This window comes from Armigeres subalbatus, unplaced genomic scaffold (assembly GCF_024139115.2).
Source record: "Armigeres subalbatus isolate Guangzhou_Male unplaced genomic scaffold, GZ_Asu_2 Contig1892, whole genome shotgun sequence".
NCBI lineage: Eukaryota > Metazoa > Arthropoda > Insecta > Diptera > Culicidae > Armigeres > Armigeres subalbatus.
Genome location: NW_026942719.1, coordinates 1 through 25,001, shown reverse-complemented (window position 1 = coordinate 25,001; position 25,001 = coordinate 1). Strand labels below are relative to the sequence as shown.

General features: G+C 45.0%; 2 protein-coding genes across 2 annotated transcripts; both read right to left on the bottom strand.

The window, feature by feature from the left end:
* Positions 1-8: 8 nt before the first annotated feature.
* On the bottom strand, positions 9-15,176 carry LOC134203497 (titin-like; the record flags this gene model as incomplete). Its single annotated transcript, XM_062678360.1, has 3 exons — positions 15,048-15,176; positions 6,639-14,648; positions 9-6,490 (listed from the first exon to the last, which is right to left on the bottom strand). Coding segments are annotated over exons 2-3 (14,277 nt in total), but the record flags the coding sequence as incomplete, so codon positions are not given.
* A 19-nt stretch (positions 15,177-15,195) lies between these two features.
* LOC134203498 (titin-like) lies at positions 15,196-24,995 on the bottom strand. The gene is made up of 7 exons (XM_062678361.1): positions 18,688-24,995; positions 18,303-18,627; positions 17,807-17,881; positions 17,072-17,176; positions 15,838-16,889; positions 15,662-15,710; positions 15,196-15,555 (listed from the first exon to the last, which is right to left on the bottom strand). The coding sequence occupies exons 1-7, from the start codon at positions 24,628-24,630 to the stop codon at positions 15,503-15,505; spliced, it is 7,602 nt and encodes a 2,533-aa protein (XP_062534345.1). The 5' UTR covers positions 24,631-24,995; the 3' UTR covers positions 15,196-15,502.
* Between the last annotated feature and the right edge of the window lie 6 nt (positions 24,996-25,001).

Below are 25,001 nucleotides of genomic sequence, written 5' to 3'. Positions count from 1 at the left end.
TCGGTCACCTTGACCTCTTCAGGAAGCTCTTGAACGATGGCTTCTTGAGGTTCAACAGTCGCTGGTTTGAATTCAGAAACTTCTTCAAACGGCAATTCGGATTCAGTAACAGTGACTGTAGTCAGAGGCAGCTGATCGTCTTCTTGGACTGTGACGATTTCGGTAACCTGCTCCTTCTTTCCGGATTTCTTTTTGATGACACGCTTCTTGGTAATCTGTTTCTTAGGTTTGCCTTCTTCGGTAATGATTTCGGTCACCTTGATCTCTTCAGGAAGCTCTTGAACGATGGCTTCTTGAGGTTCAACAGTCGCTGGTTTTAATTCAATGGCTTCTTCAAACGGCAACTCGGATTCAGTAACAGTGACGGTAGTCAGAGGCAGCTGATCGTCTTCTTGGACTGTGACAATTTCGGTAACCTGCTCTTTCTTTCCGGCTTTCTTTTTGATAACACGCTTCTTGATGATCTGTTTTACAGGTTTGCCTTCTTCGGTAATGACTTCAGTCACCTTGATCTCTTCAGGAAGCTCTTGAACGATGGCTTCTTGAGGCTCAACAGTCGCTGGTTTGAATTCAGTGGCTTCTTCAAACGGCAACTCGGATTCAGTAACAGTGACGGTAGTCAGAGGCAGCTGATCGTCTTCTTGGACTGTGACGATTTCGGTAACCTGCTCTTTTTTTCCGGCTTTCTTTTTGATGACACGCTTCTTGATGATCTGTTTTTTAGGTTTGCCTTCTTCGGTAATGACTTCTGTCACCTTGACCTCTTCAGGAAGCTCTTGAACGATGGCTTCTTGAGGCTCAACAGTCGCTGGTTTGAATTCAGTGGCTTCTTCAAACGGCAACTCGGATTCAGTAACAGTGACGGTAGTCAGAGGCAGCTGATCGTCTTCTTGGACTGTGACGATTTCGGTAACCTGCTCTTTCTTTCCGGCTTTCTTTTTGATAACACGCTTCTTGATGATCTGTTTCTTAGGTTTGCCTTCTTCGGTAATGACTTCGGTCACCTTGACCTCTTCAGGAAGCTCTTGAACGATGGCTTCTTGAGGTTCAACAGTCGCTGGTTTGAATTCAGAAACTTCTTCAAACGGCAATTCGGATTCAGTAACAGTGACGGTAGTCAGAGGCAGCTGATCGTCTTCTTGGACTGTGACGATTTCGGTAACCTGCTCCTTCTTTCCGGATTTCTTTTTGATGACACGCTTCTTGGTAATCTGTTTCTTAGGTTTGCCTTCTTCGGTAATGATTTCGGTCACCTTGATCTCTTCAGGAAGCTCTTGAACGATGGCTTCTTGAGGTTCAACAGTCGCTGGTTTCAATTCAATGGCTTCTTCAAACGGCAACTCGGATTCAGTAACAGTGACGGTAGTCAGAGGCAGCTGATCGTCTTCTTGGACTGTGACAATTTCGGTAACCTGCTCTTTCTTTCCGGCTTTCTTTTTGATAACACGCTTATTGATGATCTGTTTTACAGGTTTGCCTTCTTCGGTAATGATTTCAGTCACCTTGATCTCTTCAGGAAGCTCTTGAACGATGGCTTCTTGAGGTTCAACAGTCGCTGGTTTGAATTCAGAAACTTCTTCAAACGGCAACTCGGATTCAGTAACAGTGACGGTAGTCTGAGGCAGCTGATCGTCTTCTTGGACTGTGACGATTTCGGTAACCTGCTCTTTCTTTCCGGCTTTCTTTTTGATAACACGCTTCTTGATGATCTGTTTCTTAGGTTTGCCTTCTTCGGTAATGACTTCTGTCACCTTGATCTCTTCAGGAAGCTCTTGAACGATGGCTTCTTGAGGTTCAACAGTCGCTGGTTTGAATTCAGTAGCTTCTTCAAACGGCAACTCGGATTCAGTAACAGTGACGGTAGTCAGAGGCAGCTGATCGTCTTCTTGGACTGTGACGATTTCGGTAACCTGCTCCTTCTTTCCGGCTTTCTTTTTGATAACACGCTTCTTGATGATCTGTTTCTTAGGTTTGCCTTCTTCGGTAATGACTTCAGTCACCTTGATCTCTTCAGGAAGCTCTTGAACGATGGCTTCTTGAGGTTCAATAGCTGCTGGTTTGAATTCAGAAACTTCTTCAAACGGCAACTCGGATTCAGTAACAGTGACGGTAGTCAGAGGCAGCTGATCGTCTTCTTGGACTGTGACGATTTCGGTAACCTGCTCCTTCTTTCCGGCTTTCTTTTTGATAACACGCTTCTTGATGATCTGTTTCTTAGGTTTGCCTTCTTCGGTAATGACTTCAGTCACCTTGATCTCTTCAGGAAGCTCTTGAACGATGGCTTCTTGAGGTTCAACAGTCGCTGGTTTGAATTCAGAAACTTCTTCAAACGGCAACTCGGATTCAGTAACAGTGACGGTAGTCTGAGGCAGCTGATCGTCTTCTTGGACTGTGACGATTTCGGTAACCTGCTCTTTCTTTCCGGCTTTCTTTTTGATAACACGCTTCTTGATGATCTGTTTCTTAGGTTTGCCTTCTTCGGTAATGACTTCAGTCACCTTGATCTCTTCAGGAAGCTCTTGAACGATGGCTTCTTGAGGCTCAACAGTCGCTGGTTTGAATTCAGTGGCTTCTTCAAACGGCAACTCGGATTCAGTAACAGTGACGGTGGTCGAAGGCAGCTGATCGTCTTCTTGGACTGTGACGATTTCGGTAACCTGCTCCTTCTTTCCGGCTTTCTTTTTGATAACACGCTTCTTGATGATCTGTTTCTTAGGTTTGCCTTCTTCGGTAATGACTTCAGTCACCTTGATCTCTTCAGGAAGCTCTTGAACGATGGCTTCTTGAGGCTCAACAGTCGCTGGTTTGAATTCAGTGGCTTCTTCAAACGGCAACTCGGATTCAGTAACAGTGACGGTAGTCAGAGGCAGCTGATCGTCTTCTTGGACTGTGACGATTTCGGTAACCTGCTCCTTCTTTCCGGCTTTCTTTTTGATAACACGCTTCTTGATGATCTGTTTCTTAGGTTTGCCTTCTTCGGTAATGACTTCAGTCACCTTGATCTCCTCAGGAAGCTCTTGAACGATGGCTTCTTGAGGCTCAACAGTCGCTGGTTTGAATTCAGTGGCTTCTTCAAACGGCAACTCGGATTCAGTAACAGTGACGGTAGTCAGAGGCAGCTGATCGTCTTCTTGGACTGTGACGATTTCGGTAACCTGCTCCTTCTTTCCGGATTTCTTTTTGATGACACGCTTCTTGGTGATCTGTTTTTTAGGTTTGCCTTTTTCGGTAATGACTTCAGTCACCTTGATCTCTTCAGGAAGTTCTTGAACGATGGCTTCCTGAGGTTCAATAGTCGCTGGTTTGAGTTCAGTAGTTTCTTCAAACGGCAACTCGGATTCAGTAACAGTGACGGTAGTTTGAGGCAGCTGATCGTCTTCTTGGACTGTGACGATTTCGGTAACCTGCTCCTTCTTTCCGGATTTCTTTTTGATGACACGCTTCTTGGTGATCTGTTTTTTAGGTTTGCCTTTTTCGGTAATGACTTCAGTCACCTTGATCTCTTCAGGAAGCTCTTGAACGATGGCTTCTTGAGGCTCAATTGTCGCTGGTTTGAATTCAGTGGCTTCTTCAAACGGCAACTCGGATTCAGTAACAGTGACGGTAGTCTGAGGCAGCTGATCGTCTTCTTGGACTGTGACGATTTCGGTAACCTGCTCCTTCTTTCCGGCTTTCTTTTTGATGACACGCTTCTTGGTGATCTGTTTTTTAGGTTTGCCTTCTTCGGTAATGACTTCTGTCACCTTAATCTCTTCAGGAAGCTCTTGAACGATGGCTTCTTGAGGTTCAACAATCGCTGGTTTGAATTCGGAAACTTCTTCGAACGGAAACTCGGACTCAGTAACAGTGACGGTAGTCTGAGGCAGCTGATCGTCTTCTTGGACTGTGACGATTTCGGTAACATGCTCTTTCTTTCCGGCTTTCTTTTTGATGACACGCTTTTTGGTGATCTGTTTCTTAAGTTTGCCTTCTTCGGTAATGACTTTTGTCACCTTGATCTCTTCAGGAAGCTCTTGAACGATGGCTTCTTGAGGTTCAACAATCGCTGGTTTGAATTCGGAAACTTCTTCAAACGGCAACTCGGATTCAGTAACAGTGACGGTAGTCTGAGGCAGCTGATCGTCTTCTTGGACTGTGACGATTTCGGTAACATGCTCTTTCTTTCCGGCTTTCTTTTTGATGACACGCTTCTTGGTGATCTGTTTCTTAGGTTTGCCTTCTTCGGTAATGGCTTCGGTCACCTTGATCTCTTCAGGAAGCTCTTGAACGATGGCTTCTTGAGGTTCAATAGCTGCTGGTTTGAATTCAGGAACTTCTTCAAATGGCAACTCGGATTCAGTAACAGTAACGGTAGTCAGAGGCAGCTGATCGTCTTCTTGGACTGTGACGATTTCGGTAACCTGCTCTTTCTTTCCGGCTTTCTTTTTGATGACACGCTTTTTGGTGATCTGTTTCTTAAGTTTGCCTTCTTTGGTAATGACTTCGGTCACCTTGATCTCTTCAGGAAGCTCTTGAACGATGGCTTCCTGAGGTTCAACAGTCGCTGGTTTGAATTCAGTGGCTTCTTCGAACGGCAACTCGGACTCAATAACAGTAACGGTAGTCAGAGGCAGCTGATCGTCTTCTTGGACTGTGACGATTTCGGTAACCTGCTCTTTCTTTCCGGCTTTCTTTTTGATGACACGCTTTTTGGTGATCTGTTTCTTAAGTTTGCCTTCTTCGGTAATGACTTCTGTCACCTTGATCTCTTCAGGAAGCTCTTGAACGATGGCTTCTTGAGGTTCAACAGTTGCTGGTTTGAATTCAGAAACTTCTTCAAACGGCAATTCGGATTCAGTAACAGTGACTGTAGTCAGAGGCAGCTGATCGTCTTCTTGGACTGTGACGATTTCGGTAACCTGCTCCTTCTTCCCAGCTTTCTTTTTGATGACACGCTTCTTAATGATCTGTTTCTTAGGTTTGCCTTCTTCGGTAATGACTTCAGTCACCTTGATCTCTTCAGGAAGCTCTTGAACGAAGGCTTCTTGAGGTTCAACAATCGCTGGTTTGAATTCGGAAACTTCTTCGAACGGCAACTCGGATTCAGTAACAGTAACGGTAGTCAGAGGCAGCTGATCGTCTTCTTGGACTGTGACGATTTCGGTAACCTGCTCTTTCTTTCCAGCTTTCTTTTTGATGACACGCTTTTTGGTGATCTGTTTCTTAAGTTTGCCTTCTTTGGTAATGACTTCGGTCACCTTGATCTCTTCAGGAAGCTCTTGAACGATGGCTTCCTGAGGTTCAACAGTCGCTGGTTTGAATTCAGTGGCTTCTTCGAACGGCAACTCGGACTCAATAACAGTAACGGTAGTAAGAGGCAGCTGATCGTCTTCTTGGACTGTGACGATTTCGGTAACCTGCTCTTTCTTTCCGGCTTTCTTTTTGATGACACGCTTTTTGGTGATCTGTTTTTTAAGTTTGCCTTCTTCGGTAATGACTTCTGTCACCTTGATCTCTTCAGGAAGCTCTTGAACGATGGCTTCTTGAGGTTCAACAGTTGCTGGTTTGAATTCAGAAACTTCTTCAAACGGCAATTCGGATTCAGTAACAGTGACTGTAGTCAGAGGCAGCTGATCGTCTTCTTGGACTGTGACGATTTCGGTAACCTGCTCCTTCTTTCCGGATTTCTTTTTGATGACACGCTTCTTGGTGATCTGTTTTTTAGGTTTGCCTTCTTCGGTAATGACTTCAGTCACCTTGATCTCTTCAGGAAGCTCTTGAACGATGGCTTCTTGAGGCTCAATTGTCGCTGGTTTGAATTCAGTGGCTTCTTCAAACGGCAACTCGGATTCAGTAACAGTGACGGTAGTCAGAGGCAGCTGATCGTCTTCTTGGACTGTGACGATTTCGGTCACCTGCTCTTTCTTTCCGGCTTTCTTTTTGATGACACGCTTCTTGGTAATCTGTTTCTTAGGTTTGCCTTCTTCGGTAATGACTTCAATCACCTTGATCTCTTCAGGAAGCTCTTGAACGATGGCTTCTTGAGGTTCAACAGTCGCTGGTTTGAATTCAGTGGCTTCTTCGAACGGCAACTCGGACTCAGTAACAGTGACGGTAGTCTGAGGCAGCTGATCGTCTTCTTGGACTGTGACGATTTCGGTGATCTGCATCTTTTGTCCTGCTTTCTTTTTGATGACACGTTTCTTGGTTATTTGTTTTTTCGATTCGTCTTCTGTGATGACCTCAGTTACTGTTGCATCGGGTGTGTATTTTTCGATGATTCCATCATTTTCTACATCGCGTTTTGCTGTTTTTCGTTTCATTTGTATTGTGATATTGGCGCATGTTTCTTCTGTTTGACCTTCATGTGTAAGATGTAAAGATTGCCTTCTGATGGTGTGATGAACTTGTGTTGTATCCTCTTGCATTTGATGTGTTGTATGTTCTGTTTTGTCATCGTGTAATGCTTGGGTGTCTGTTCGTGTTTGATTCATAGTTGTAGCTGTGTGATCTGGTAAAATAATGATTTAATTTCCTTAATTTATTATTTGTACTTGTAATCAGTGTTTGGAATGTATTGATTTGTGGAATTGTTTTAATGGAATGGTTGGATGTTTTTGGAATGTCAATTGTGGGAACTGTGAGTGTACGACACTTACCTTCCCGTATAACTGGACTGGATTCTTCGTACATAGTGTCGAACATCGATTGGGTTAATTGAGCGAACCGCTTTGTGGGTTCCATATGTACAGTAATGTTATCTACATTTTCGTGTGTATTTGTTTCCATTACATTTGCAATGATATTAGTTGTGAATGATACTGATGCCTGTCCATGAGGGGCTTCAGTTGGTACTGATATGTCGTTTAGTTCGTTACTGGACACCTCTATACATTCGGCTGCTCGTAGGCCATCCTGTATAGCTTTGGTGGCAAACTTACGTGGTTCGGTGATCTCCTCGAATGGTGCTGTAGTGTCTGCTGATATGGTATGGGATTGTAATGGAACAATGAATTTGCTGATATTGACGGTGGCAGTACTCTCGAGAGCATTCAGCGGCTGTTTGAGTTGCTCCAGTGCCTCACTTGGTACTGTTTCTAATTGTGATGGCACGTGGAGATCCGTATATTGGGGAATCGCATGTTTTGTATCAATTTCTTCTGATGCCTTCAGTTGACCCAACGAATCATGTGTCAAAGTTTGAGTTTGAGAAGCTACAACTTGTTCAACGACCACTCTTGTAGCACTGTCTTCTTGAGTTTTCAGTTGCGCTGTTAAATCTTCAGCAGCATCAGCTGTATCGACTTCAGATTTTACGGGCAATTTTAATCCATCAACGGCAGGAGTTGCGTGCCTTTCATCAGCTGGAACCCTTACTGAACCCTCATGAATTCCCTCGTAAACTATTGTTTCAGATATGACCTTCTGTTCAAACTCATCTGGCTTAACGACAGCCTCGGATATTGAACTTATTTCTGTTTTGACCTTTCCGATTCCGATGTACGTTTCAACTTGTTCAACTGAAACCGATTTATGTTCAGATGAGAGCACCTTTTTCGCAAGATGTTCATCGAGGCTTAATGTTTCATCGTACGCCTTTAATCCTTCGTATACCGTAGCTTCAGTAGTCACCACCTCTTCCAATTCATCTGTCTTACTTACAGCTTGGGAAACTGACTTAGTGTCAGCAGTAACCTCGTGCAATTCATCTAGTGGTTGAACCTGTTCTATTGTTATTGATTTCAGAACGTCACTTGGGATTAGTTTTGCCGTTTGGCTTTCAATTTCTAGTTTTCCGAAGTACTCTTTCAGGGCTTCATAGATTACGGATTCGGCGACCGTCGTCTGCTCGCGTTCATCTGATTTTATAAGAGCGGATGTTGCCTTTGCTATGAACTTTTCGACATCGCCAGTGTGCTGCAGGGACACAACTTGCTCAACAGTTAGCGATTTGAGTATGTCACCAACCATCGGTTTGGCGAACTGCTCTAAGTGTTCCGTTTTTTCGAGGAAATCTTTGATACATTCGAATACAGTAGTCTCCGAAGCAACCACTTGTTCCTGCTCATCAGTTCGTATAACTACGGATAAAGGTTTCAGCATTTCCTCTGGTACGTTACCGGTGAGAAGGAAAGGTTCCACTTGTTCAATAGACAAACATTTGAACACATCAGCCGGAACAAGCTTGGCTGTGTGCCAATCGAACTCAATCCTGCCCTCGTGCTCTTTGATTCCTTCGAATGCAGTTGTTTCCGTTACTGAAGTCACGGAGAGTTCGTCGGTTTTCACCGATGCTTTTGATAGTCTGGATTCGACTGATGTAACATCTGTCGCATCCAATAGTGGTTCAATTTGTTCAACAGTCAAAGATTTCAAAACATCGGTTGGAACGAGTTTGGCTTTCTGTTGATCCACCGCTGCACTAAGAATACCTTCGTTAACCTTCTGCTCCGTTACGACTTCAGTGATTGTGACACCTGTCATGGACTCCAAAGTAGATTCAGCTTTCTTCTGTTCTGGAAGCGAAGTCTGTTCCTGTTGAGTGATATTCTCGAATGCCAAGGTTTCCGTAACAACGGTTTGTTCAAGGGTATCTTTGCTGAGAATAGCAGACTGTTTGGTATAGTCCAGTTTTTCCATTCTAGAAATATCTTCGGTAACTTCAACCTGTTCCACAGTTACCGATTTCATCGTTTTGGCAGGCATTGCTTTAGCAACGTAATCTTTCGCAATTTCTTTAATATCGTAACCCTCCTTCTCGCGTTGTTCACTAACAACTTCTGTAACAATGATCTCTGCGTTCGGTTGAATCAGTAGCTCAGCTGTTTTCGAATCCGGCTTAGAAGATTCTTTGACCTCATCAATGGCTTCGTAGACCATGGTTTCCGCTTCAGTGGTTTGCTCGAACTGATCCTTTTTAATGGTGGCCAACTGCTTCTCGGTAATTTGCGCTACATCGCCTAGATGGTCAGTCGTCTGAACTTCTTCAATTATCAACGATCGCATCAATCCGTCCGTAACCGGTTTAGCAGAATAATCCTTAGCGATATCGTGCACGTCAAATCCTTCCTTTTCCTTTTGCTCCGTAACAACTTCGGTCACCACCAGCTCCGTATTTGGCAGCAAAGAAGAATCTGCAGTTTTCTGTTCTGGTACTATCTTCTCCAGTTGCTTTCCCAACTCTTCATAGACCAAGGTTTCCGAAATTATGGTCTCTTCAAACTCATTCTTTCGAACGCTGGCTGTTGTAGAGATAGTTTCCGGCACTTGAATGCTTCCAACTGCATCAGCGAGCTGTATTTCCTCAACAGTTATTGATTTGAGTGTATCAATTGGTATCTGTTTGGCCGAATAGTTCTTGGAAATCTCTTCAACATTATAACCTTCAGTTTCCTTTTGTTCGGAGATTATTTCTGTGACTATTAGCTCTTCGTTTGGTTGCATCGATGGTATAGCAGCTTTCTGTTCTGGTTGGACAGATTTTTCCAATAGCTCCAAGTTCTCCAAAACAACTTGCTGTGTGATTGTGGTTTGTTCATGTTCATCTTCTCGAATCTGTGCTGAAGATAGACTTCTGTCATCGCTTATGATATCTCCAGTTGCACTGGACGTAATCACCTCTTCAACCTGAATTGATTTCAAAGAATGTGCTGGAATTGATTTGGCAACATATTGACTTGCTATATCCTGCACGTTGTATCCTTCCTTTTCTTTTTGTTCGGCAACCACTTCTGTAATGACTAGTTCCGTGATTGGCTGGATGTTCGCTTCAGCTGATTTTTGTTCTGGTTGAACTTGTTCTATAATTGTGTCTGTACTCTCCAGCACTACATTCTCGGAAATAATCTTTTGTTCGATTTCGCTGTCGATCGTTTTAGCATGAGATTTCTGGGTTTCCTGTGATGGGATATGGCCAACGTCATCCGACAGCTGGACTTGCTCAACTTGAATGGAGCGTAATGTATGCGACGGTATCTCCTTAGCAACATAATTGCTTGCGATGTCTTTAACGTCGTACCCTTCCTTCTCTTTTTGCTCCGCAATTACTTCCGTGACTAGCAACTCGTTGATAGCTTCTACATTAGGTGCTGCTACTTTCCCTAGAGGCTTATCTTCATTATATTGCCTTAGCCCTTCGAAGATGTACGTCTCTGAAGTAGTGGTCTGCTCGAGTTCTTCTTTTGTCATTATTGCTGTTTTCGTATCCATCGAGGTATCGAGTATTCTGCCTAGAACGTCAGCTGTTTGGACCTCCTGAACGCTTATGGATTTCAATGCATCTGATGGCACGACCTTGGCTACGTGATCTTTAGCAATTTCATCAACGCTATAACCTTCCTTTTCTTTTTGCTCGGTCACTACTTCAGTTACTATTAGCTCGCTGATTGTTGTCACGAGTGTGTCAGCTGTCTTCTCATCTGGTTTCGCTTGCTCGTCATACTTGGCAATGGACTCTAGCACGACGGTTTCCTGTACGCTCGTCTCATCGAATTTATCTTCTTTGAAGATTGCAGACGAAGTTGCGGTGGATTCTTTCGTGAAATCATCGACGTTTTCAGAAGATATTGTTTCTTGTACCTGTACCGATTTCAGCGTATGTGAAGGAATTGCCATAGCAATGTGATCCTTGGCGAGCTCTTCAATGTTGAATCCTTCTCTTTCTTTCTGCTCAGGAATAACTTCGGTAACAATAATTTCCGTATTTGGTTGATAAGCTGGCGAGGCCTTTTTCACCGAGGGTTGTTCGTCTGCTGGGAGGAGTTGTGATCCTTCGTAAACAATTGTTTCCGATACCGTTTTCTGCTCTAGTTCATCGTTCTTTAACGCAGCGGTTGATGTAATGGTTTTTGTTTTTGCCAACTGTTCTTCTTTCTCCGAAAGTAGAACTTCTTCTACAGTAACCGACTTGAGTGTATGCGACGGTACTGCTTTTACGATATTTTCCTTTGCTAATTCGGCCACATCGTATCCTTCTCTTTCCTTCTGTTCCGGATGAACTTCGGTGATAATTAACTCAGTGATTGGCGTAACAACTGGTTCGGCTGATTTTTCCGTTGGTTTGCTGCTTTCGATATACCTTTCTGCGTCTTCGTAGATCATGGTTTCCTGCACAATGGTTTGCTCGTGCTGATCATTTCTCAATAAAGCTGTAGTCGTGCCTGCCTCAAAGTTATCAAGCTTGCCAAAGCCTTCTGTTGGTACAACCTGTTCCACAGTTATGGATTTCAACGTATCGGATGGAACAGTTTTTGCCACATAATCTTTCGCTATTTCAGTGGCGGAGAATCCGTCACGTTCTCTCTCTTCCGGTGATACTTCAGTAACCAACACTTCACTAATAAGTTGGTAAACACTGTCAGCTGTTCTTTGAGCCGGTTTCACATCTTCGGGCACTTGCGCAACACCTTCGTAAGCAATGGTTTCAGATATGGTTTTTTGTTCCAATTGATCGCTTCTAACCATGGCAGCACTACTTTGAACAGCTTCCTCAACCACTCTGTCAACAGTGTCCGACGTGAGCACCTCTTGTACCATCACCGACTTCAGCGCATGACTAGGTAGAACCGAAGCCTTATAATCTTTGGCTATATCGTGCACATCATATCCTTCTTTTTCACGCTGTTCAGCAACAACTTCTGTGACTACCAGTTCTGTGATCGGTACCAATGACGGTTCGGCTTGTTTCGTGTTGAACTCCTGCTCTTCGTGTTTACTTGCCTCTTCAAACACCATAGTTTCGCTAACAATTTTCTCTTCGAATTGATCCGATTTGACTGTGGCAGATGATTTCATCATTTGCAAGGTAGAAACATTTCCAACCGAATCTGTAGCCTCGGTTGTCTCCACCACTACCAAACTAAGAGTGTGAGAAGGGGTTTGCTTCGCAACGTAATCCTTGGCGATTTCTTGGATGTCGAAGCCCTCACGTTCTTTTTGCTCGGGAAACACTTCAGTTATGGTCAGCTCTCGCTTAGGGCTCAAAGCTGTCTCGGCTGTTCTCATCTCTGGAGTGGTATCTTCTAGTAGTTTGTTGAGCCCTTCCAGAATGAGAGCTTGCATAACAGTGGTTTGTTCGAGCTCATCCCTGTTGATGGTGGCGGCGGAAGTTTGAATGTCCGGCTTCGTAAGCTCGCCAGTAATGTTGGAGATTTGAACTTCTTCAATTAGAACGGATTTGAGAGCTTCGGATGCTGATGTTTTTGCCACATAATCTTTGGCAATATCCTCAGCCTTGACACCTTCCTGCTCACGCACTTCGGTAATCACTTCGGTAACAACTAGACCTTCCAGAGGCTCTGTTTTGGTGTGACCTGATTTCAACGCCGGTATCTCAGGAGCTGCGTATTGTTCTGTACCTTCTAGTACCATTGCTTCAGAAACGACTGTTTCTTCAAACCGATCGTCTTTCACTACCGCAGAGGTCGTCATCTGCAGTGCCTGCGGAACTTGGTCTACACTATCGGAAACAAGTGTCTCTTGAACCAGCACAGATTTAAGCGAGTGCGTTGGCACTGGTTTGGCCGCGTAGTCCTTGGCCAGTTCTTGTGCATCGAAGCCCTCCCGTTCTCTCTGTTCGGTAACAACTTCGGTTACGATCAGTTCGGTATTAGGCTGAAGGGTGGTGTCTACAGTTTTTTGTTCCGGTGGCACAGGTTTCTGGTATTCCTGGGTGCCTTCGTAAACAGTGGTTTCCGCAATGGTTTTCACTTCTAACTCATCGGTTCGAACTTGGGCTGCCGAGGTTTCGTGCGTTGTATGAGGCATGTCAGTGGTGGACAGGTTTGTCGTGGTTTCCTGGATGAGAACTGATTTGAGCATATCGGTTGGAACGGCTCTGGCGAGTTGGTCTGCCGGCATCTGAGAGGTGTTGAAGGATGTTTCCCGTTCATTGACCTCGTGAGTAGTGACTTCTAGCTGATGCTGAACATTTAGCTGAGGCGATGCGTAGGCCAGTTTCTGGTCAGTTCTGCCAACAAATGCAGCTTCTTTCTCATTGGTCAGTACAGCTGACACGCTGTGCGATTGTTGCAACGTGAACGCGGCAGTTGCCATCTCAGTTCGTTCCATGGCTTCCGGAGAAAACCGTCCGGCAGTGTCGGCAGTTTCGATCTCCGTAACGGCGATATTTTCAATTGGTTCTAGGATGGACTCAGCGGTAGCTTCGTAGGGCCGGGGGACTCCCTGATGCAAGGTTTCTTTTTCGTGTACGAACGGTTCAACGGATTCGCCTATTGAAAGAGTTGAAAGGGTCGTTGAAGCCTTGGCAGAAGGTGCCAGCATGAATGGAGCCAGATCAGATTCGGTCTCATTGCTAATTATTTTGGAGATAGAGACAGTTGTTTGTTCACGGAAATCGACCGTAGCAGTGCGAGTTTCGAATGTTTCCGTTTCGAACGGTCTTGTTGAATATGCTTCGTTGACAGTTTCTGTAGTAAGTCCTTCCAAAGTGGTGACTGAATCGATTGCTTTATAGGAAGCGGGTTTTGGCTCGGCGGATAGTTCAGATTCATGCTCTTGGGAAGGTTGCTCGGCTATTTGCAGAGATTCCGTGGTAGATAAAAGAATATCTGCTGTCTGCTGAGGTGGCAAACGCCCTGGTACATAGATATCTTCTTTCTCTGGAGCGTTGAGGACGTGGGTAGTATAGGATTTTTGTTCGATAAATACTTTACGGGCGGACTCGGTAGGAACGGCAAGTTCTGGGTAGAACTTGCTAGGACTGTCTTCGGCAATAGTTTCACTGGTTTGAATGGACTCGGACGGTAAGATATGATACTTAGGAGTGACTGACGGGAGCTTAATTCTTGAATCGAGATCTTGTTCTTTTTCTATTTTGTTCACTTCGCTGATTTCAATGGATTCTTTCGATAAAACTGTTGCATGAGCTTTGCTAGACATTGGGGTCTGAGGTAACGTAAGGCTTTCCTCCGAGAGGTTACTAATCGTTTCTTGAACAATTTTCGCGTCATGAGTGAATAGTTCAATTTTAGCACTTAAGGGGAGTTCGGTGTGAGTTTGTAGGTCAGAGATGGAATCATGGGTAATGGATTCACTAATCTGAAGAGACTGAGTGGGAATTAGTTCAGCTTTAGCAGAGTGTGTCGTAGGTTTCACATGGGTGGTTTCTTGAGGAAGCTCTTCGGTAAGAACTTCAGAAACCTGCACAGATTCGTTAAGGCCAATCAGATTGTACTTGGGCACGTTTGATAGCTTGCTGCTATCCAGAACGATGGAATCCGTTTCTCGCTCTGAAACCAGAGTTTCTTCAGTGATCATCGACCGTTGGGGAACGATATCGATAGAAGCACTGCTACTGGTGGTTTCGCTTGGCTCCAGATTGGTAACCTGGGCGAGAATGGACGGCAGGCTTGAGATGGATGCGATTCCCAATGGAAGTTCCCTAGTTTCGCGCGTTGGCGACTTTAGGAACTCAACGGCCATTTCGTCGAGCATTTCTTCCTCATTTGTGAAAGATTTCAGAGGAAGAAGCAATGATTTCTGTCTCACTGTCGCAATGCTTTGATCTTCTTCGGTTTGTATCGTTTCGGTGATAATTTCTTTGTGTTTCTTTTCTGATTTAGTCTTTTTGTGTTTTTTCTTGCCAACAGTGGCAGTCGTGACTGTAGTGGTGGTGGTGATGGCGGTGTCTTCACGGATATCGGGTGTTTCTGTGGAATTCATATCGCAATTGGTAACAAGGGTAATGTGAGAATCAGTGATCAACTAAGGGATAGTGAGAAAAGGACTGTGATTGTTGTTTGGTGGATCGACATGAATGAGAATAGAATCATTGTAGGATGACGGGAGAAAGGTTGTAGGTACGAAGCCAGCATTGGGCGATTTGTTTTTGTTTTGTTTATAGTTGTCGTGCAGTGAATTCCAAAGAATTGTTTTGACGTGCATTTTTAGATCTATGTGGAGGAAACGATTTCATCCGATCAAAAGCCAGGCTCTCAGGCTTCTACGCGAAACAGAGACAGAATACTAGGGGATGCATTGTTCTCATTTGTACATAATAGGAGAGGATAGCCGCATTCAGACGCGCATAGGACAATGTAGACACTTACCATTCCATAGATTATATCGTATTCATCGCTTGCAGTGGTCAGACAGGCTCACAAAAGCAGTAACTCTCTATTAAGCGCGATGCTGCAAGCACAGGGCGGAAGCTGAAAACTACTTCAAAAATCATAATAATGACAATCAAGCGTTGCATAAAATACTAAAGCGTTTTATTCAGATTCGACTTAGCCTAGTGGTTCAATCGTTGTGCATCAACATATTTTATAGCGTTTCAATTTTAAGCAAATAAGCGCTAAAACAACTCGTTTCAAGAACTCTAGGTTTCTGGTTCGTCAATAGTGGTCAGTAAGAGTAGTGGGAATACAATCGATGAAGAAACATTTTCGATCAAAAAGAAAAGATACAACTGTGAGAGCGGTTTTGATTAAGGAGTAGTAGTAGAAATATATTAGGATATAGAGAAGCAGGAAGCTCATACGAACGCGTTGCGGTAGGAAAGTTAGGATTTCAAACCTTTGATGTCCAGCTCCTTCTTCGTCATCACGGTGGTTTCTACAGGGATTCGTGGAAGCAGCGTTCGAGCAAGAATGAGGAAAATAAGGAGATAGATTATATTCAGTTAGATATAGTCTAATAGATTTGTAGAACGCATATTTACCAGTTGTGCGGACTTCAGTCGATGAGACAAGTCGAGTTTCTTCGAATTTCTAGAATCGATATCAAAAGCAGAGGGCAAGTATGGCAAGTGAGGAGAAAGAGAATTACAAATTAGTAAAGCCCAACAGGAGCAGTAGTTAGATATTAAAAGCAGTTAGTCGTGTAATTAATGCAAACCTCATCCGCCTGTTCCAGTTTCCATTCGTGCATGAAGAAGTCCTCCGGCGAGAAGTGGGTGATGATCTCCTCAACACTGGCGTGGTTCAGCTCGATCATACGCATAAATGCACGGAAGCCGGCAGTTGCGGCCAGCTGCGTTTCATCCATGTCGGTCTCTGTGAGGATCTCGGTCACAATACTGGCGTAGCCTTCGCGTTCCAATAGCAGCACCAAGGCCGACTGTGACTCCGGTGTTTTCAGCGCCGGGAAGTGATCCGATTGGTAGAAGCTGCTAATCTCGCTGACAGCGACACCATGCTTCACCATATAGGCAATAGTTGCCAGCTCCCGTAATGGTGCCTCACCGGGGCCAAAGTCCGCCGCCTTCAAATTCGTCAAAATTTCATTAACTTGGACAGAATGCTTGACACTTTCCACATCGGAAACATCCAACTTCTCGGTGATCACCATGCGCTCGAATTCTTTAACTGTCTCGGTTGTGACAACTTCTTCGATCAATGTCTCACGGTGCTCTTTGAACTTGACGGTAGCCTTGTCCTTTGCTATTTTGATATCCTGCGTCAGTTCAGAAGTGGTACTCGTCGTCAGAGTTGCGGATGACTCTTGCGAGAACTTCACTTTCTCGTGTACAGAACTTTCCAGCTCCTTTTGCACGATCTCTTCCACCATCAGCGTTTCCTTCTGTTTTCTCTTCGATTCGCGTAAACTCTTCCGCTCCGCTTTTTTGCGCAGCACTTCCTCCGATTCTTCAATCACGACCTCGACCTTTTCGACCTTGGACCGGCCGTTTCCGTTCCGAACGGCACGCTTAATTTCGTACTGCGCATCCAATTCCGTTCTTTCCTCTTCGGTCATCGTTTCTGTCGTCGATTCGATCAACTTGGCGTACGATTCGCACGAACCGGCTTCGCTCATCGCGCGGCACTTGTAGAACCCAAAGTCTTCGACCTCAACCGGGTAGATAGTCAGCGTGGCCAAGTGTTCCTCGGTGCGAATTCTGGCGCGCTCATTTCCGATTACAATCTTACCATTACGATACCACAGAATATCTAGAATAAACAGTTAACCATCGATTATCATCTACTCCCCGTTCGATTTCAAAGAATGACAACTCGTGAACTGTAGTCTGTATAGGAGTCGTTTTGTTTGTGGGCCGTGCGTGCGTTGAGTGACGTTTCATGGTTTTGTAGAGTATCATACTGAGTGATGAGTTCGACGAACGTATAGCTACCTGGCTTGGGGTTGCCTGCAAAGTGACACTCGAAGTATCCTCTCTCACCCAGCATAGCACGGGAATCCTTGATCTCCAACGAGAAAGACGGTATTGCGTAAGCAGCTGTAAAGTTTTGAATTCGTTTGACAAATTTAGTCGCACTCTTGTAAGCTTTCATTAATCGATATAAAGTTAGCGAGAGAGGTATGTGTAGGTCCGATGAAGAACAACACGTACGTTGATGATTCCTACCTTGGGTTGCTCGGGTCGCTTTCTTCTTGTATCATCTTCCACCGAAAACGTTGTTGATCAAGATTCTTGTAAATGATGGACTAACACACGCACACTCACACGTAACAGCTATTCTTATAGGGTAGAGGGTTAATGCCAACTTGGAGGTTACCTTTCGTGATTGCATGCATAACCGCTACAGTATGCTTCCCATCGAACAAATTCAGCCAATTCTTCTTCACTGCTTTCTAAAAAGGAACGTTGGAGTTAGCTCTAGCAAACCACTCAGACAATGCGGTGTTAAGGCGCTATTTGCACATCTAGCTTGAAACAGAAATACGAGCAGTGACAAACGAATAGGGACACGATATCAAACACTACAGCAATCATTAAGGAAAAAATGGCTTCGAGTGTGGAAAAAAGGATGAGAGGATTTTTTAAAGACTAAGTGATATTCAATGATAATACGATAATTGGTATGGGATGTGAAAAATGTATGATTCTCAGTTCTGTGAAGTTTACCTTGTAATGCCTCCTTCATCTCTTCCATGTAGGTCACCCATTCTGGCTTTCTGTAGGCCTTGGATCCGACGTGTTCTGTTTAGGGCATAAAAAAAGCATATTAGCCGTTGCTCGACCTAACCAAAATTTATCGTTGCTATGTTCTATGCCGTGTAGTTCGGTATTTTGCGTCTTAAATCTGATAGTATGCTTAGAGATAGAGTTTTCATATCATAGAGTTGTGAGTGTTGAAGTGGTGTTATGAGTTTTGAAGTATTTAATCATTCTGGGAGGTTTTGGGACAATAGAGGAAGATAAAACAAACGGGATCTTAGCTGCAAACCGCAAACAAAATTAATATTATTAAAATATCAGTGTTGCCAAAAACCTGCAAAAAGAAGAAAACTGTTCTACTGAAGCGGAAGTAAGAATATTAGCATAGCCATTCTATAGCGATCAAACCTATTGCCTTGCTGAAGAAGCAATTTAATGCCAAACCGTGGCTGCAGTTCGTTACCTTCCACTACAAGCTCTGTAGTAGTCGTGGCAACCCCTAGCGCGTTGTGCGCTTCGAACGTAATAGTACCGGAGTCATCCGGATAGATGTCGTTGATGACCAAGATCGAAGTGCCGTCCTCAAAGTTCTCAATCTGGAACTCTTCGGACGGTATGATTTCTTCGTTGGCCTTTAGCCAACGAATCTGTGCCTTCGGTTGTGCTAATACTTTCACCTCTAGCTTGGTCAGCTGACGCTCTTCGGACATAATCACCTCGGGAAGCTGCTTCACAATCTGCGGAGCATACTCAATCGGTTCGGCATATTCCTCCAATGTTGAGATAGACTGTAATGAAAAGTTGTTTACTTTAGACTTCTGCTTCGCAAAACCCGTCAGCCTGCTTACCTTGTCGGTCAACAAATCCTCTTCGGAGCTGCGGAATTGTTCCGAATCGGGAACATACTCAAACGGTTCGACGTTCACTGTAGTCTTGCAAATTGCTTCGCCAAGCTTGTTGCTGGCCACGCAAGAATACTCACCCGTGTCCTCTGGGAATACCTCTGAAACGGTCAACACGCAGCGGCCACTGCTGTCTTGTTGGAAGACCTTATCTTTCGTTTCGACAATCAGCTGCTCGTTGTGATACCACTGAACTTTCGGTAGAGGCGCTGCCTGAACTTGGCATGCCAAAATCAATTTCTCGCCGTCCATAACACGCGTTGGTTTTATCGGTTCGATAAAACGTGGTGATATATATTCGGTAACCTCTTCGGTTTCAATCGTTTCCAGCACCTGTACGGTGGCTGTTGATGTTACGGAACCCGCCACATTTTCCGCCCGGCACGTATACGCACCCACATCTCGTCTATTGAACGACTCAATAATCAAGATGGACTTGTTTTCGTCGGTGACTATGCGCAGTTCGTTGGATGATTTGATGGCAGCACCTTCTCGGAACCACTGGAACGTAGATGTCGGATATGAATCCACCAGCGCTTCCAAGATACAGACTTCGGCTTCTGCGACCAACTTCGGCGTCAACGGTTCTACGAACCTGGGAGCCTTGGCTTCGTCCATTTCTGATGTGTCCGAAATGGCAACGGAGGCCGAAGATTTTGCCTCGCCCGCCTCATTGAACACCACAATTTCGTACTTTCCTGTGCGTTTCTTAGTCATCCTTGTGATGACAATCTTGCTGTAATACTCCTCAGTGACTATGGTCACTTCTTCTTCTTCCACAACTTCCTTACTGTTGCGGAACCATTTGACAGTTGGCTTAGGCATTCCCGTGAACCGGCACTCGAACACCAATGTCGATCCGGTCTTGACCACTTGAGCTTGCAACGGTTCCACGATCTTAGGAGCGATCATTTCAACCTTTGGTTTTTCAATAATTATGGATTGAATGAAAAGATTAGCCTTTCCTACCGCTTTTCCAAACTTATTCTCCGCTTGAATGGTGTACACAACTGGGACATTTTGCTTTGGCTTCTTCACTGTCAACCTGACCTGCCCCGTCTCTTCAATATAAACGGTCTCGATTTCTTCAATTTCGACGATTTCCTCCTCATCTCGGAAATACCGGACCTTAGGCTTGGGAATTCCATGAACTTGACAAGTTACGGTTGCAACTGACTTATCCTCGTTGACAGATATCTTCAGCGGAGTGATAAATGTCGGCGCTTCCCCCACTTCTGGTTTCGCCTGAACCACGATGTTCGCTTTACTGAGCGCAATGCCAGCGACGTTCTTCGCCTCACACGTGTACACTCCCACATGGTATGGCATCACGGTAGCAATCTCCAGTGTTGCCACATCTTCTACAATGTTCATTATGTACTCTGGATTGGCAAACAAGACGGTATCATTGAAATACCACTGGACTGCTGGGAATGGAATTCCTTCGATCTTGCACTGCAACAGAACCGGTTGATTCGGCTCACAAATTTGAGGTTGTAGTTTCTCAATGAAGTTCGGTGGTTGAACTTTCTGTTTCTTTATCTTAATCTTTTGCTCTTGAATCTTGGTTTCAGCGATTGTTTGCTGTACACTTTCCAGAATATGCTGCTCTTCACGGACGTTTTCTTCCGCAACCTTGTCGGTTACTTCTTGAACCCGTTTCTGTGTAATTATTTCCAACTCTGGCAGAGGCTGACTATCATCAACAAATACTCGCCGCTTTTCCTTCTTAACAATGTTCGACTGGATCTTAACTTCCATTTCTTTTCGGAACTCTGATTGTTCTTCCACAATTTCTTGAATTGGAATCGATTCGACTGGCTGTGGCTTCACTTCTGTCACCTCCGTGGGTTTCAGTTGAATCGTTTTCTGCGACACTTCCTGTTGAATCTCTTCCTCCTCTTCTTCTTCCTCTTCATCTTGAACAACCTCCGGTTGAATTTCGTACGTGCTAAGTTCCTCTTTGAACACCACGTGCTTATTGGTTCTCGATTTTCGTTTCTTCGGTTTTTCCAAAGGTACTTCCTCCGGAATGAGCTCCAACACTTCTTCTGGTACAATTTCAGCGACAGTCTCGGCCACATGTGGTAGCTCTTCGTCTTCGTCGAATGATTCAACCTCCTCCATGGGAGCGACACTTTCGGTTGCAAACTGTTCCTGAGGTTTTTTCGGTCTCTTCACTCGCCGCTTCGTTTTGGTAACAATTTGTTCTTCAATTTCAACGCGAATCTCCACTGGTTCCTTTTTGTCTTCAATTGGCTTCAGCTCAACCGCCTTTGGAATATCTTCAACAATAGCTTCTTGTTTGGGTACCGGTTTCAAAACCACTTCCTCCTTTGCTTCCTCCTGTACTGGAGCACGTTTTGGTGTTGGTTTCAGCTTAATTTCCTCCATGGGTTCTGGCTCTTGAGGTTTTTCCTTCGGTTTTCCCCGACGCCAGGGAGTCGGTGCCGGTTTCTCTACGGGCTCCAGTTCAACCGGTTCTGGTTTTTGAGGTTCTTCCTCTTTTGTGGCTTTTGGAATGGGTTTCAATGTAATTTCTTCCTTGGGTTGTTCCTCCAATGGACGCCGTTTGCCCTTGGGCCATTCCTTGACGTCTTCAGGTTCTTCCACAGGTTTTTCCTTTTGACCCCGTTTCCAGGGTGTTGGCTCCGGTTTTTCCGGCTCTTCTTGAGTTGGGACCGGTTTAGGTTTGAGTTTAGGCTCTTCTACTGGCTTAGGTTCCTCTTCTTTCTGTGGTTTGGGGATTGGTTTGAGGATAACCTCTTCCTTTGGTTGTTCCTCCAATGGGTGCCGTTTACCTTTAGGCCATTCCTTGACCTCTTCGGGTTCTTCGGAAGGTTTTTCCTTTTTACCACGTCGCCAGGGTGTTGGTTCAGGTTTTTCCGGCTCTTCTGGAGTTGGAACCGGTTTGGGCTTCAGTTTTGGTTCTTCTACTGGTTCAGGTAGCTCTTCTTTCTGCGGTTTGGGAATTGGTTTGAGGATAACCTCTTCCTTTGGTTCCTCTTCTAGAGGACGCCGTTTGCCTTTGGGCCATTCCTTGACTTCTTCAGGTTCTTCGACGGGTTTTTCCTTCTTTCCACGTCGCCAAGGCGTTGGTTCAGGCTTTTCAGGCTCTTCTGGAGTTGGGACCGGTTTGAGCTTGATTGCAGGCTCTTCCACTGGTAAAGGCTCTTCCTCTTTCTTCGGCTTAGGAATTGGTTTCAGTACCACTTCCTCTTTGGGAGCTTCTTCGAGTGGACGTCGTTTGCCTTTAGGCCATTCCTTGGTATCCTCAGGTTCTTCTGCTGGTTTTTCTTTCTTGCCTCGTCGCCAGGGCGTTGGTTCGGGTTTTTCTGGCTCTTCTGGGGTCGGTTTAGGTTTAATTCTAGGCTCTTCTACTGGTTTCGGTTCTTCTTCTTTCTGCGGCTTGGGTATAGGCTTCAAAACAACTTCCTCTTTTGGTTCTTCTGGCAATGGACGACGTTTTCCGGTTGGCCACTTTTTCTCCTCCGGTTCTTGAACCACCGGTTCTGGCTTTTCCGTTCTACGCCAGGACGGCTGTTCGGGTGTGGGTTCTTCTGGCTTTACAACCTCTTCCGGCACCTTTTCCACTTCATCCAAAACGACAGGCTCTGGCTCCGGAATTTCCGGATAAGCTGGCTTCTCCAAAGGTTCAATAATTCGTTTTTGCTTGGTTTTTTTCGGCTTTGTGATTTCAACTTCCTTAACTTCCATAACTTCAGGCTCGAAAACTTCCGCTTCGATGACCTCTGGTTGCTTTGGAACTGGTTTCAGTGTAACCTCTTCAAGTGCTTCTTTGGGCAGATCCTTCTTCACCCTCGAAGTAGGTTTTAACTTGATCTGTTCCATGGCTTCGGGTTCGGCTGGTTTCGGTATTTCTCGCTTAGGAACCGGTTTCTTTCCACGTCGCCATGGTGGCAAATGGGAGTCATCTTCTACTACCAGTGGCTCAATGGTAACTTCTTCTTCTTTTGGTTCATCCACGATTTCCGGGATGGGAGTAGGTTCAATGGATGGTTCATCTGCAGGCTTCGGTTCGTCTACCTTATCCTTCTTGGGGATTGGTTTCAAAATGATTTCTTCCTTAGGCTGCTCTGGAAGAGGCTTTCGTTTACCAGTTGGCCATTTCTTCTCTTCAGGTTCTTCTTCCACTGGTTTTGGTTTCTTTGTACGTCTCCAAGTGGGTTGCTCTGGTTCAACCATAGGTTCAGCAGGTTCTGATTCAATGGGAGCGGCAAGTTGTACATCTTCTTGTACTTCCGGCTGTTCAATTGGTTCTGCTCGAAGAGGTTCCAATCTTTCAAGCTCTTCCTTAGGACTGATTTCGCGAGGCTTTTTCACAGGGGCTCGCTTAAGTTCTTCAACTTGCTCTTCCTCTGGAGAAGCTTCCTTGACTTCAGCTTTCTTTGGAACTGGTTTCAACGAAACTTCCTCTAGAGATTCTTTACTGATTTCCTTTTTCTGACGAGGAGTAGGCTTCAGAGTTACCTTCTCGATCACTTCGGGCTCTGGTGGTGGAATTTCACGTTTGGGTGCCGCTTTTTTACCTCGCCTCCATGGTGGCAAGTGAGATTCATCGTCCTCTGCTGGTTGCGCAGGAGATTCTTCCACTGGCACGATTTCGATGGGTTGCTCCGGCAGTGGCTTGAATGAAATTTCAGTTTCCTTGTCGGGTTTGTCTGGCAACTCTGGAAGTGGTTTTGGTTTGATTGTAAGATCCTTTTCGGGGAGTGGTTCTGTCTCTTTTTGAGGCTTGGGAATAGGCTTGAGCACTACTTCTTCCTTAGGTTCCGTTGGAAGTGGTCGCCTCTTACCAGTAGGCCATTGTTTCTCTTCGGGTACCTCTTCCTTTGGTTTATCCTTACGAGTACGACGCCAGGTTGGTTGTTCTGGTATTGGTTCAGCTTCCTTTGGTGCTTCCTCGGGTTTTTTGACCGGTTCTTCAGGCAATGGTTCTACGGGTTTAGGCTTGTCTTCAAACTGAATTTGTTCCAACTGTTCCAGTTCTTCGCGAGGAGTTAGTTCCTTCAGTTTATCTGGCTTGTACGGCTCAATTTCCACAGATTCAAAATCTTCAGGCTTCACTTCTTCAACAATTGGCTTCTTGGGGACTGGCTTCAGAGATACTTCTTCTATGGATTCCTTTGGTATTTCCTTCTTTTGCCTACGAGTAGGCTTCAGTGCTATTTGTTCGACCTTTTCCGGCTCTGGTGGTTTGGGAATTTCACGTTTTGGTCCAGGTTTTCTTCCACGCATCCAAGGCGGTAGTTGAGGTTCCTCAGGCTTCTGTTCTTCTGGTTTTGGTTCTTCTGGTGTTGATTTCTTCGGTCCACGTCTCCATGTGACCGGTTGTTCTTCAGCTGACTGAATAACCTCTTGCTGCTCAGTTTCATCTATCGTCAAGCGAGATGTCTCCTCAGTATCGACAACTTGTTCTATTTGTGGCTTTTTGGGACCTCGTTTCCATGCCACAGGTTGCTCTTGTGCTTGTACTTGCTGCTCCTCGGTTTGATCGACTTTAAGTCGAGCGGAGTCTTCGGTTTCTTTGAAGGGCTCGGTTTTCTTGCCTCGTCGCCAGGCTACGCCTGATTGTTGGTCGACTGATAATTCCAATTTCTGTTTTTCGATTGTTTCATCTTCGACGGTTTGATCCACTTTTAGCAATGTGGTTTCATCTGTTTCTTGAAACTGTTGTTTGCCAATTTGCTCTTCATCGGTTACCTTTCCACGCTTCCAAGGGACACCCTTTTCTGTTTCCTTGCGCATCAGTTCGTCTACTTGTTGCGTGATTTCTAGAATTGAGATATCCTCGTCATGTCGTAGCTTTTGAACTCCATATTCAACATTTTCATCTTCTTTTATGATGGCTTCCACCATTTCTTCCATCTTTTGCTCCGTAATCTCCGTAGTTTGTTGATCTTTCTTGAAGGCACGTAATTCTACCTTCTCCAGCTGTTCCTTCTGTATTTGGGACTTTTGGATTTGCGCTGGTTTCAGCTGTACAGTTTCCAGCTTTTCCTTTTCCACCTTTTTGACGTCTTTGGTTGTTTTCTTGAGTTTTACAACCTGCTCGGTCCATGGTTTTATTTCCTCACGTTTATCTATGGATTGCGAACGGTCACGGGATGTTCGTCGATCCTGCGACACACGTCTCCAGGGCGTGGCCGGAGTCTGTGATTTGCTGCGGGATTGCCTCCACGGTAGACTTTCATCACCCTGTGGCACAAACTCTGTGTCGTATTCTTCTTGGCTTCCAC